This window comes from Bidens hawaiensis, unplaced genomic scaffold (genome assembly GCF_021521415.1).
Source record: "Bidens hawaiensis isolate Kalapana, Puna unplaced genomic scaffold, B.hawaiensis_p1.1 tig00006061_1, whole genome shotgun sequence".
Classification (NCBI taxonomy): Eukaryota; Viridiplantae; Streptophyta; class Magnoliopsida; order Asterales; family Asteraceae; genus Bidens; species Bidens hawaiensis.
The window spans coordinates 675812-689998 of NW_027491400.1; the positions used below are offsets into that span (position 1 = coordinate 675812).

General features: G+C 36.6%; 2 protein-coding genes and 1 pseudogene across 3 annotated transcripts; 2 read left to right on the forward strand and 1 right to left on the reverse strand.

Moving 5' to 3' along the window:
- Nucleotides 1-1075: 1075 nt before the first annotated feature.
- On the forward strand, nucleotides 1076-4607 carry LOC143631334 (autophagy-related protein 18a-like; annotated as a pseudogene). Its single transcript, XR_013153334.1, has 4 exons — nucleotides 1076-1959; nucleotides 3394-3571; nucleotides 3654-3780; nucleotides 4364-4607. The product of XR_013153334.1 is annotated as an autophagy-related protein 18a-like (transcript).
- Nucleotides 4608-4753: 146 nt separating this feature from the next.
- On the reverse strand, nucleotides 4754-6124 carry LOC143631356 (disease resistance protein RUN1-like). Its single transcript, XM_077100148.1, has 2 exons — nucleotides 5652-6124; nucleotides 4754-5567 (listed from the first exon to the last, which is right to left on the reverse strand). Exons 1-2 carry the CDS (start codon nucleotides 6122-6124, stop codon nucleotides 4754-4756), a joined length of 1287 nt encoding a protein of 428 aa, XP_076956263.1.
- A 4592-nt stretch (nucleotides 6125-10716) lies between these two features.
- Nucleotides 10717-11710, forward strand: LOC143631296 (glutathione S-transferase-like). The gene is made up of 3 exons (XM_077100100.1): nucleotides 10717-10911; nucleotides 11006-11054; nucleotides 11245-11710. Exons 1-3 carry the CDS (start codon nucleotides 10765-10767, stop codon nucleotides 11676-11678), a joined length of 630 nt encoding a protein of 209 aa, XP_076956215.1. The 5' UTR covers nucleotides 10717-10764; the 3' UTR covers nucleotides 11679-11710.
- The last annotated feature ends 2477 nt before the right edge of the window (nucleotides 11711-14187 follow it).

A 14187-nucleotide genomic window follows, 5' to 3' on the forward strand; every position in this document is an offset into this window, starting at 1 on the left:
CGTGTAACTCCCGCTAACCGTAAGTTAATATTATAACGGGTGAAGTGCACTCTGCACCCCTCCATCTTTTATATATATCTTATTTATTCCTATACTTTGCTTTATGCATTTGAGCTCCTTACCTAAGAGGCAAATGACACAATAGACAGCATATATGCTAAATTTCAAGAAAACTTTATGTGATAACTAAGCTCAAAAACTTAATCACCTAAATGTTAATGGTTTGGTTTATAATCTCACTTATCATATAACACAACTAATGAGTTCTTAACAAGTTGTAACTCAGAGTGTAAACTCATAAACAATTCAAAATACTAGATATGTTCCATCCTGATTAAAATGCCATCCATGATTCCAATGTATCCATAACATCTCTTGATAAAGCATGAAAATATAAATTCTAATAACCATTTGGGTTCAAGAAAAGTTGAATGAACATAACCAGCATGCTATTTCATACATAGTTTTAAAATATTCATAAAGTATCGTATACATGTCCTTGGATGTATTTCACTTTAAACACGCACTCAATAACATCAAATTACACAATTAACCACTTCATTTTAAAACAATATACATATTAAATTTTTTTGAAGAATTATGATACAATATTCACATGTAGAAGCCAAACCAGTACCAAATTGAACACAGGATCTCTTGGTCCCTAGTCGACAAGGAGAATATTCCTTATATGCCAATAAGACGATAAGCAGTCACTTTCGAAAACAATTAGGTCGTTCATGTAAGGAAATACAAAGGAAGCTCGATTGGTGTTGATATTACATATACCAGGTTGGTAGAGAATAATAGTATGAGGAACATATTCGAATCACGAGCTTATCATACACGCATTCCCTTCACTTTTGTTTTATCTTCTGTTTTGTTAACTTGAACCTAACAAACGACTCAAGAAAACCCCAACATGAAATCAAAAACAGGTCACATCTTGCATTTCAACTAATAATATAGGTACCAAAATGTAATCAATCGAAAAGTACAAGGTTATACTATATTTAAACAAATAGATATAAACTCCATCTAGAAAGAGAAACCCAGCAATATTCCGATCATTATCATCCACCATGGCAACGGTATCGGCGTTTTCTTCTCCGGCATGGCAGAACCCTAACCCTGAACCTGACCCCACCACCAGCAATTCCAATTCCAATCCAGAACCAGAAGCCCAACCAATTTCACTCGCCGGCAGCCTCCCACCGATCAGAACCAATTCTCACCACCTTGACGCCACCCAACCTCAACCTCATCCTCATTCTCACATACCGGACCACAATCCAACCCTAATAATTCCAAACCCTAACAATTCACCTCTCTCTCTATTCCACGTCTCATTCAATCAGGACAGCGGATGCTTCGCTTGCGGCATCAACCAAGGCTTCCGGATATACAACTGCGATCCATTCCGAGAGATCTTCCGCCGCGACTTCCAATCCGGCGGCGGCGTCGGCGTCGTAGAGATGCTCTTCCGCTGCAACATACTCGCATTAGTCGGCGGTGGACCCCACCCCCAGTATCCTCTCAACAAGGTCATGATCTGGGACGATCACCAAGGCCGCTGCATCGGCGAGCTCTCCTTCCGCTCCGAGGTCCGCGGGGTCCGGTTAAGGCGAGACCGGATAGTTGTGGTTCTGGAGCAGAAGATATTTGTGTACAATTTTACGGATTTGAAGCTGCTGCAACAGATTGAGACCTTTGGGAACCCTAAGGGGCTGTGTGAGGTCTCGCAGGCCTCGGGGAATTTTGTGCTTGTGTCTCGGCTTGCGGAAGGGGCAGGTTCGGGTTGAGCATTACGCGTCCAAGCGGACCAAGTTTGTTTTGGCTCATGATTCGAGGATTGCGTGTTTGGCTTTGGCGCAGGATGGGAATATGCTTGCTACGGCGAGTAATAAGGGTACTCTTGTTCGTGTTTTTAATACGCACGATGGGACGCTGTTGCACGAGGTATTTGGATGATTATATTGACCCAAACGAGGAGTCAATTTGATTTATTTTAAAAGTTAAATGAGTTGGTTTGGGTAAAAGGTTTTAAATAAATGGATCAAAATGAGTCATTAGAAATTCCATCTTTTTATTTTCGGGTTAAAATGGGTCGACAAGTTCATTTCTCGATGTGGGTTGGTGTCCTAAGGAAATGTGACAGGTTTCGGATCGGAACGGGTTTTCGTACAAGACAGGTTTCGGCACGAAACGGGTTTCAGATCGGAACGGTTCGGTTCAAGTTTCAAGTCAACACGAGTTTTCACCCGTGACGTGTTGGGTTTTGGTTTCTTTTGTTTCTTTCTGGTCGATTCCGGACTCGTTTTTGTTCGTTTTTTCAGTTTTGTTTTTGTTCGGTTTGAATTCTTTTAGTTTCGTTTTGATTGATTTTTTTGATTTCAATTGATGTGGTTCGGTTTTGGCTTTTTGTTTATTTGTTTCATTTTCGTCGATTCTTTCGGTTTCGGTTCGATTCTAGATGTTTTTTTTTTATGGAACGAGGTCAATGTATGAAACATTTTAGTGCTTTTACTTTTTTTTTGTTTATGATTTATATTTTGAGTTATAATTTTTTTATTATTATTTTTGAATATTTTTTTCGAGGGTTTTTGATCTTAATAGAAAACCCCTCAAAAAAAATAATTTAAAAAATCATAACTTAAAATATAAGTAAAAAACGAAAAATCTAAAAAAACTAAAATGTTTCCGCCGTTATTCTTATAAAAAAAAACCCTAACCTATTTTGACCCAAACCAAAACAACCTTTTTTTAATTGACTCGTTTTGACCCAAACTCATTTTGACTCATACTCGTTTTGACCCATGACTCATTTCAACCCATGACTCGTTCGACCCAACCCAACCCATTTGCCACCTCTAGATGATTATATTACTATTGTGATCGTGATAATGACCTGTAGTTAGTTATTTACATTCAATTAGACACTGTTAGCTTAATTATTGATTATTTAAGCTGCCTAGATGCTAGTTTGTTTAATCCATCCTACTAATGGTTATATGATTCGTACAATAATTAGTATGATATTAGCGGTAAGAAAATTGATTATTAAAGAGTAGAGCTTGATTTACTTATACACCTTTTTTTGTCTACTACTTTTGAATAATTAAAAATTACAAACTTTAGCACCAACAAAGTGATTATCAGCGGAAGTACACCCAATAAGTATCTCATCACCCATGCACCCCATCTTAGTACAATTGTCCAGATGATTCTGATTATCAAATAAAATAATCGAGACTTCATGTGATGCTAACACCAAAGAAAACAAAATGGAACGTTCTGAATGATGCTTGTTTGATAAGCTGCATTTGATAATTATAAGAAGGAATTACCATATAAATATGTTACAAAATGATTGATAATGGACATCTGATGCAGGTAAGAAGGGGTGCAGATAGAGCAGAAATATATAGCCTTTCGTTTTCTCCTACTGCTGAGTGGCTAGCAGTCTCAAGTGATAAAGGTACCATTCATGTTTTCAGCGTGACAGCTGACGATAATCCAGAGCACACTGCCCCTAGTTCTCCTTCCAGCTCCCCTCGCGCTCTCATTAAAGGTAGCTGATTGTATACAATTTTATAGGATGTTTTAGGATGATTTATCTAACGGTTGATGAATTCCATACAATTTTCTTTCAGGAGTTATTCCCAAGTATTTTAGCTCTGTCTGGTCATTAGCTCAGTTTCGTTTGGTTGAAGGTTGTCATTATATTGCCGCATTTGGTCATCAAAAGAATACAGTGGTGATCCTCGGCTTGGATGGAAGGTTAGTAACCGTTATTCTTGTTTTTAATATATTTGTTAAACTTGACATCACCCCCAAATTTATGCTCTCTTAATTATGAAGAAGGTTTTGACTATCCACATTTAACTATGCGAGTTACAAAATTCACATTCAGAGTTATAACTTGTAAATTTATTTGTCAAACCATGTAGTTGATGATTCTGGATATCAAAACAACTTTTTAATTCGAATAAACTGATAATTCATTAATTGTCTGGTACAGATCTGGTTCTGTGTCTGCAACAACTAGCTATTAGTTATTACTAGATCTAAGATACGGGCTTATTATTTGTTATTAAATCTTTGCTTTTGAATGGATATAACATGTATAGGGTTTGAAATCATATTTAACACACTATAGTTATAAGTATATATCAAAACTTAAAAAAATACAAAAAGGGTTTCAGGCCAACTCTATCCGACCTATTTTAACATGTGTAAAAATGACTCATTAGGACCCGTTAACCAACTCCTCTCCCCTTCCGACCCATTATGCATTTATGCCAGATCCAATTGTTTTGTACATAGTATTTGCAGCTGCTGATGCAATAAAGTTTTTGTGCAGTTTTTATAGATGCAAATTTGACCCAAAAACAGGCGGGGAGATGACTCAACTGGAATATCACAACTTTATGAAGCCGGATGACTCTTTCTAATTTCCGACACTTGTGAAGAAGGGTATAATGTGGCTTTGTAAATACCAATGTATATACTGGAAGTTGTGAATAAAGATGACAGAAGGTTAACCATATATTTTGAGCTATATATGTATGATGGTGGTATGAATGCCATTCAGTGGATTATTGTTATGTGCCTCTTATATTGTTTATTGGTTTATGCCATATGTTATTTCAAGTATTATTTATTATCTTGTTCTACATTGAAAGGAGGACAAAAAACCAGATTTTTTTGATTTACTATTTTACAGAATAAAATAAAGAAAAAAAAGGCAGCATTACAAAGACCCATCAGTTAAACAAGAAGGATTCTGTATCACATATCTCAATGCCAATCCCCATTGTTCAACACTTTGATAGTGTCCAATGTACACAGCCAAATCTTTTAAAACACCGGGACACCCTGCACCCCAACGCGCTGCTTCCCTCGACACATCCTCGAACCCTTCCTTTGGGCCATCTTGCCCAAAAGCTTTCAAACAAAGCACTTTCAAAGACTCATCCTCATCGAGCAACCATGGCTCATACATGGTATACGGTTTAACCTGATCAAGAGCATTCGACTCATGTGTTGTGGTCACAATTATTCTACTTCCACCACCCAAAATTGAAGCATTCATGCCTAATGTCTTCAACTGCTCATCATTGTCAACATCATCAAGAACCAAAAGAAGCTTTCGGTTCGTTATCATATTTTTTATCTTTCCAATTCCTTGATGATAGCTGTCTATACGTATTTGACTCTCGTCATTTTGGCCAAGTTTTGACAAGAGCTTCTTCTGCAAAGTCAGCTTCCCATTTCTTTCTCCAAATATGGTCTTCACATCAGAAAGAAAGCAGCTGTACCGGGCTCCGAAATGTATAGCGAGACGCTTATATGTAGCGTTTGCTATCGTGGTCTTACCAATCCCCGCAGGCCCATGAATTACAACCACACGAACATCATCAGAACCCATGTTCAACAATGAAATGACTTGTTGTACCCGAGATTCAATCCCAACAAGGTGCGGGTCTGTTATGTTTATGTCTGGTTGACCATGTAACAACTCGTCGACTTTTTGAACAACTTTTTGCAACAACTCGCTCTCGTCCCTGCAAAATACAAATGCTATTGAAAATCCACAAAACTGAAAACATAAGCAACAAGAAGGTGCGCTTTAGAGATATCGGATCTACCCGTTGGCATCATCTTGCAGGTGCAAGCCAGGAAGTTCTCCTACCTCCTGTAGAGCTTCCTTCCACTTCTGAACCGTTTTCTCATCGAACGTTGTTTTATCATTTGTTATTAGTTCTTTAAATGGACCATGCTCGTTGCCGATATCAGTTTGTTTGACATCCAGGAACACAGGAAGAACGATCTGTTGATCGTTGGTGTGCATACAATACAACATCTGGGAAAGTTCATCAAGGCACCATTTGGAATTCGCATAGTGGGTCGAGAATACAACAACGTAGATTTTAGATATCCGGATGGCTTCTGATAACTGGGGAGCGATACCTTGACCTCTTGGAAGGGCGGTATCATGGAACACTTCGAAGCTGTTCCGTTTAAGCGTGCCATAGAGGTGGCTAGTGAAGTTGGTTCGAGTATCCTCGCCCCTGAAGCTGAGGAACACGTCGTAACGAAACATTTGCGCAATGTGTTCCATGAAATCACAAGTAAATTTGATTTTGTGTTTTGTTTAATGAAAGATGATGCAAACAATGAAAATGTAGGATTGACTTTTATTAATTAGTTCTGCATAATAATTGGAGTAAGAAAATTTCTTGGTTCTTTCTAAGTTAGGTACGAAGAAGATTCCAATGAAAACACAAGTAGCAATCGAAAAACATAACGCGGTTTGGAAGCCAGAAAATTAAATAATAATAATAATTATTACAACTGGCTGAAGTTCGAGAATCTTGGTACCTTTATGAAATCATCACATTCTACACAACAAGTCAACGTATTCGTAATGTTAAGGATGCAACAAAACAAAAATGATTTTCTCTTATCATTATCACCAATAAGGAAATCATAATGCTATGAGGAATCTAATTTTTTTAAAAAGCAATTAATTAACTGCTGTTCATAAAATATACTTTTTAAAAAGGTTACTAACCTACCCTATAGTATAGGACTATGAATTGGGTGTAAGTGTGTTAAGCCAAGCTCGAGCTCAACTTGTTTAATTTAGAGAGATATTAGGTTTTGTTTTCGAAGCACGAGCTGGGATTGTTTAAATTATAGAGACCTCAAACTTGACACGTTTTGGGTTTCATTTCTTAAGCCCGAGCTCGGTTTGTTTAACTTATAGGATGTTTAAGCTTGGCTCATTTACTATTTATTAGCTAGTTGATACTTGGATATATGTAATTATTTATGTATCCTTTTTAAATTATAACTTTATTTTTATTATTGTTTTCATATACAATAATTATTACTATTAAATAAAAAATATATTATTATTAACTATTATTGTTTCCTACATGTACATTTCTCATTTCCAATATCATGTACACTTGATGACCCATCCAATTTATTCACCTTCATGCTTATCTTCTAATTACTTCATCTACTGATACTCGAACACCGAAATATCAAGTAGTGTTATGAACAAAATTTTGGACCTAATGGCATTCTAATATATGCCTGGTAGTATAGTATCCCATATATAAAACAAAGAAGAAAAAAAACAATCTTCACTAACTTTGCATTTCACTGACAAAGTTGATGGGTAGCCCAGACTAAGCTCTCCATAGATCAGCGTGCGACTACTAACACAAAATGCTTAACTTAAGTTAAAGACTATTTGAAGTAAGAGTTTAAAGGTTAAAAAGCAAAAAAGCCAAGTCCAATAACTGAAAGAGAAATGTTAAAGACAGTATGAGGACTAATAGTGTAACTTATGGCATCTATATATAATGCACATTCATATCCTACTTTAACTTACAAATTAAAGTAGCCATGTCTCCATGGTGAATGAATACATTGTGCTAGCTTAGAATAATATTTGTTGTATTGTAGTATGTTTTGAACTCTTGATCGGGTCTGTTTAGTCAAAAGTCGTAATTGATCAGCTGATGCTGATATACTCATATATATAATCTTATTATTATTATTATTATTTTAAGTGTCATGTATCGTCACTTTTCTAGAAACAATATTTTTTTTAACGTACAATTTCCTGGTGTTATAGATTATATTTGTTCATATGGGTTTTATTTTATACAAACCAGTGTGTCATTCTTGCGCTATGAGACAAGAGTGTATTTGTTACCTGGTATATAGATAGGTTAAAGTTTTAAACGATGATAAAATAAGCGAATCACATGGTTAAGTAAACTTGTCAGAAGTTAAAATTAGCTTCATTTATAGTAAGTTAAATTAAAAAAAATAAAAAATTAAACGTATTAGAAAAATAAAAGAATAAGTATTTGTTAAAAAAGATAAAAGATAACTTTATTAAACTTCAGGGACGATATGATAACTATATATATTGAAGTTCATGAAGCATATCTTGATTAAAAGGAAAAAAAAAGAATATCTTGATTCAATAACTGATCGTCATGTGCCCAATAAGGAATATATAGTAAACTCATGCTTGTATATGAATATTAATATTTAGTAACTTTAGTTATTAGACTTGTGAAACTGAAGACACAAGTAGGACCTATAAATGACTTCCGTTAAGGTAATGTACGTCAGTAGTACTATTACATTCATTCATCTTTCCATAAGTAGATAAAATAAGAAAGGATAGATAATATGTTAAAATATGAAGTCATTTTTTATATAAGTTAGGTTGATTGTAATATAATACAAACTAAGTAACACTTAGATGTGTTTTTGGGTATAAAGTTTAAAATAGTGTTAGGCATGTGTAACTAATAATCTTTGGTACACATAAGTGTCAAAACCCACAATTGATAAGAAAAGAGAGTACTTCTTATACGCCTTTAAACGGCCGTCTTACTCGAAAACACCTAGTTAAAGTAGCGAGATAATCCCTAAAGAAATGTTTTAAAGTAACATTTTCTTTAATCTTGTGATACTTTAAAAGAATATATTACTCCATAAATGAATGATTTAATCGTCTAAACGAAAACTAAGAAAACATGGCGTCACACTAACCAACGAATTTTTCTTTTTGTTTAGAGCAAGGGGAAGTTCACCTTGCTACACAACCTCGACTCATCATGCTATTCATATAATCATATCGTTATTTCTATTTTAAAGACCAGAAGGATCTTCAACCCTTTGGAAAAACTTAAATCATTTATTATATAAAATAGTTTTTTACCCGGTGCGCCGGTGGTGAAACCCAAGTGTCGTTGGCCCCAAACATTAAGCTGGTAAGTCGACTCGAATTCTGTCGGTTTCGGTGACGTGTGTTATTGTACCAGAATTAAAAACCAATATAAAACGAAAGCGTATAAAAGTTGATGTGAACCAATAGGGTGGTGTCAGTTGATAAAACTCGAGCGTTGATAAAAACTGATTGTTTTCGATCCCGAAACTAAAACAAAAAAAAAAGAACATAAAAATTGGCGTTCGTTCGGCTTTCAAAAACAAAAACAAACCTTACGGACCAGTTTGGTGCAGCCAAGTGGCCCAATAAGGCACTTGCGACACCAAACTTTTAATTTGTTATATATAATAATGACAAAAATACGATAGTTGTTTCTTACTCATGAGAGGACGGGGTACCAATATAGGTAGAATGCATGCATGGCTTCCAAACCACATGGCAACACCCCATGAGTCTAGAGTGCATGGTTTCATTCTATGGCAAAGAGTTAACACATTAAATTAATTCATTTTTTTACATTTATTGTACTTGGAGAACCAAAAAACAAAAAAAGTTATAGGATACTTGTGGTTAGGTGTTTTCAATATTTTTAGACTTTGGGCACTTGAGGATAGAAATGAGATGACAAGGCAATATTCGACGGTACACGGATAGTACCCATGAGTGCCCATTCTCCCTTAACCCATAAACATGGTGTTCGGAACAACACTTTTTGAAACAATAACTTAACAGACATATTATGTAAACGTGATATAAACTCAAAAGGAAAAAACAAAATAAAAGGTGATCGATCATGAAGCTTAGCATTGATAAAGAAGTCATGAACGTTGAAACGTGTCAAATAAAATAAAGAACAAAGTGCTGACGTTGCAATGACGCCATCTTTCTAGAACTAGAATTTCACCATCTTGTTCACATTGGTCAAAGAGTGAAAAAGATGACCGACACAAGAAGTCTTTACGCATTGATTAATGAACACATAATTAAAAAAATGATAAGAATATTATTTAAATTTAATATTTAAGTTATCTTTAAATTTAATTAGTTCCCGTATTATATTATAATTAGGTTTCTTTATTGTTTATTTTTTCTATTTTTATGTCTTTGTTTTAAAATATATTGTAATCTCGTTTGAGAAAAATAACAAGAAAACTGTCTCAAATATGGTTTCTCTTTCTCTTTCTTGTTACTAGAGCCTAACCCACTCTATGGGTCTATCGGGAGATTGACCATCTCAATATAACTGGGTGTACTTGCACGTATTACTAGTTACGAGTTATTGCTGCTCACCTGATTAATACATAAAGAAATTAACAATGATAAATCATAAGTGGATGGATTGACTGGCTTCCAAAAAACTGGGGGCGCCACAAGGGCCTCGCGACAGTAAACTCTGGTCAAGCTCATGTGCAATATCTTAAACGAGCCAAAGCTCGACTGTGTTGTATAAAGTTAATACACATTATTCCAAAAGAGTTAAAACAAACTATACACAATACTCGAGCTTTGATAATGATAAGTAACACAAGTTTTATTTGAGGCTTAGACTTGAATTGTGCATGAAAACGCTAGGCTCATCTCATGGTTTTTATCAATCTGGTCATGAGTAGGAGTAGCTTGACTCGTTTAGAAAACAATAATAATTAGAGTAAACGTACCTCTTTTTTAATGAACATATCAAATAAAGCGGCTTGTGTTTCTTTTATTGTGAAAAAACTTCACCGCTTTATTTGTAAAGTAAAAGTTTGAGGGTTAAAATGCAATAATAGAAATCAACTAACCAAGAGCGCAAACGAAGAGATAATTTAAGGACCATTTATGTATTTCTATGCATCTATATGCTTGTTGCTTATATATATACACCTTCACTTCCACAATTGCCTATTAATCTAATTGTATTTAACCATCATCCTCCAATTCCTCATTTGTGCTACCTCTTTGTGGTCTTAATTTTGATCATTTCATAAGAAATTAGCTGCTAATACAACCTTCAAAATATGACGGTAAAAGTGTTCGGATTCATCGGTTCAAACGCGGTCTATCGTGTTCTAGCCGCTCTCTACGAGAAGAACGTCGATTATGAGTTTGTAAGAGTCAACATGGGCATCTTGGAACACAAAAGGCCCCGTTTCCTAGCGCGCAATGTATGTATATCAGATTATTAGATTTCAAAACCCGTATCATTCGTTAACTTCAAATTTATCTTGTTTTAACCCGTATATATGTATGTTGATGTAGCCCTTTGGTCAAGTTCCAGCGTTTGAGGACGGCGATGTCACGCTTTTCGGTAATTAACCCTTCAAATTTGAACCATTGCTAGTTGATTTTAGAAACTCGATAAATGGTCCAATTTGGAAATATATGTCAAACAAGCAACAAGCTGCGTTGCTAGCCTTTTCCTTATAATAAAAATGAGTCTTTTAGTAATTACATATATAGATTATGGGGTAATAGCATTATTTGTTATTCTTTTTCAGAATCAAGAGCGATTACGCAGTACATAGCACGCAAATACGTGGGCAAGGGAACGGAACTTATAATGAAGGATCCGATTCAGATGGCGATACAAACGGTGTGGATGGAAGTTGAAAGTCAAAAGTTCGATAGAGCATCATGGAAGCTAATGGAAATAGCAATGGGTCGTGTTCGTGCCACCCCAGAACTAGTGGCGGAGAACGAAAAGAAGTTATCTGAAGTGCTTGACGTGTACGAGGCACGACTAAAGGAGAACAAGTATTTGGCAGGGGATAGCTTCACGCTAGCGGATCTCCACCACCAACCGAACATTAACTTTTTGATGTCGACGAGGTTGAAGAGGTTGTTTGAGTCACGGCCACATGTACGCGCGTGGGTTGCTGATATCCTGACCAGGCCTGCATGGTTGAAAGTCATGGACTTGTCCCCGTGGTGAACGTGAGGTTTGGTGTGATTGTGCAATGAGTGTTGCACGTTATGGTATTCTTGTACCATTTACTATAGTTATGTTTAGTCAAATTTGATGAGCGATACGTTAATATTTCATGGTCATACTTTCTAGACACATGTGTTTATTTTTAATATTATTTTGGTTGTGTGGACTTTTGACTGGTCGTTGTCAACTCAACTATATTATGTTATTATGCATTGTAGCATGACTCGCATTATTATTTTATTCTTAAAATCAAAATCATGTTTAGTGCTATTACATTTATAGGTGGTAAGCGAACGGGTACTAGTTCACGAGATCAAACAAGCGTTCAAGACAAATCTTGGTCTAGATTTAAATGTTGATTAAGAGGTAGGATTCGTGTGAAATCTCTTAGTGGCACAATAATCATATGCACTAGTGAATGAATTACTACGTTGGAAGTGAAACTATAGGACTTATACATTCGTTGTTTCTATTTATCATCAAACTTTCTTTTCTTTCCTTCTAATGTTATATTTTACTTATATATGCTAATATGAAGAAGCTTATTTGTTTAGAGGTAAATTACTTATTCGTCTTCAAATAATGATGGATTAATAATATTGAAGCAACTTATTACTATAATAAATTAAAGAATGATGAATTTAACAGCATATTAAGACATATTAAAACGTATAATCAACTTTTTAGAATATAAGCTAATTCAAACACTAAGCTATAAGTTAAATATAATCACAAGAGTCGGGCCAAACACCCCCTAGATCTCCATCCCTGCTCTCTGTTTCCGGTCACAACCTCCATCCGTCGTCCGTCACCACCACTCCAGCCCTCGACAGGTTTCTTCTCTTCTTCTGATTCATTCATTACTCGTTTAGGCTTTACATGAACCCTACACAAAACACACTAGTGGTCTAGGGATTTATGGTATGGGTGACTTCCTATACAGAGTCATTACTTTTGCTTAATCACTCCGAATCTATCATTAAGTGATGATGGATTGGTCGTAATTCATCATGCATCTATTGTTTCATTTTAATTTTATTTTTTTTATGTTCTATTTCCAAATCGTTTAGAAAAACAGAATATTTATTACGTAACGCAATGAAGCCTCTGTCTCACCATGAATTTCATTTATAACTTTTAGTATAATGTGTAATTACTACTTGATTTATATGTGTGTATTCGGCTATCGATCCAACCAACATGTAGGCATAGAAATACTAAACCACCATAACCACCCGTCAAGTTTTTAATGATATTGTTTTGTATGGTTCTGAATTCTGAATTTAAAGCTTTGAACTCAATATAAGACATAGACTCGGTGAAGAGGTAGGTCCCAGCAGAGGTGGTTAGGACCCGCAAGACTCCCTTAAAAGGAGACGTCTGCGCAGTTGAACACGCAAGACTCCTTAAACGGACGTCTGCGCAGTTGAACCCGCAGACTTCACCATAGGGACGTCTGCGCCGCGACCTACCAAACCCGCAGGACCCACCACGCTCAGAGTTGTGACGACCTCACATGCGGTACGCAAGCTGGTCCCGCAGGAAATGCCTCCCTATGGTTTCCAAGTATCCGCCTGTTCCCGCAGGTGCGGATACCCGCCATTAGGGACTGGCCACCCGCGCAGCATGGCTACACGCATAAGGCTCAAACTCGTAATAATTCAGTAGTCACCTGAAGAAGGAATGAGCAAAGCCGGGAACATTCCCGCATAAAGGCGGGAGGGGGAAAACTCCCGCCTAAATGAGCCAGTCCGTATAATAATGGAGGATCTTTTGTGTGATACCTGACGAGGTATGGACAAAAGATCTGACCAACGATACGACAGCTCACTGACAGCAGCATGGCAGACAACACGCCACAGCACTGTGACCAATAGCCGCCACCTGCTCACCAACTCCTGCCATACCACGTGCCTAGCCTGTAGTTGGTGGAAAAGGAAAAGTGAACAGCACGCCTGGTCACTGTCAGCCGCTGCCTATCCACCAATTACCAGCAGAGCACGTGTGTAGGCCACAGTTGGCAGAGTAGTAGGCCGGCTAAACCTCCTTGGAAACCCACCTTCGGCTATAAAAGACATCAAATGGTATTATCATTTCATCATCTAATATCTTGTATAATTTACCTGATAACTGCTCTAGCATTAATAATATACTTTTATATTCAAAGAGTAATATAGACTGATTCTCACGCCGGAGGGTGGTCACAAGGAGGAACCCCCCCCCCTTTCTTAGTGACGAGCTCACGGTGTCTGTTTTGCAGGTTATCGGAAGAACCATCTTGCCGGAATTAACCCCTCGTGGGAAACGTCTATCTAACCCTCAGGTTACTCGTAATCTGTCGGGGTTCGACTGGTGTTTCTTCACTCGGCAATAACTGTTTCATTTCAGTTGTCTATATTTTGCCCATTAGCTCACTAATTTTGGCACGCTAGACCCGTTACAGTTTAGACTGACCCGTTTAATATCGATTCACTACATTCTGGGACATTTGGCCAACATCGAGTCGTTA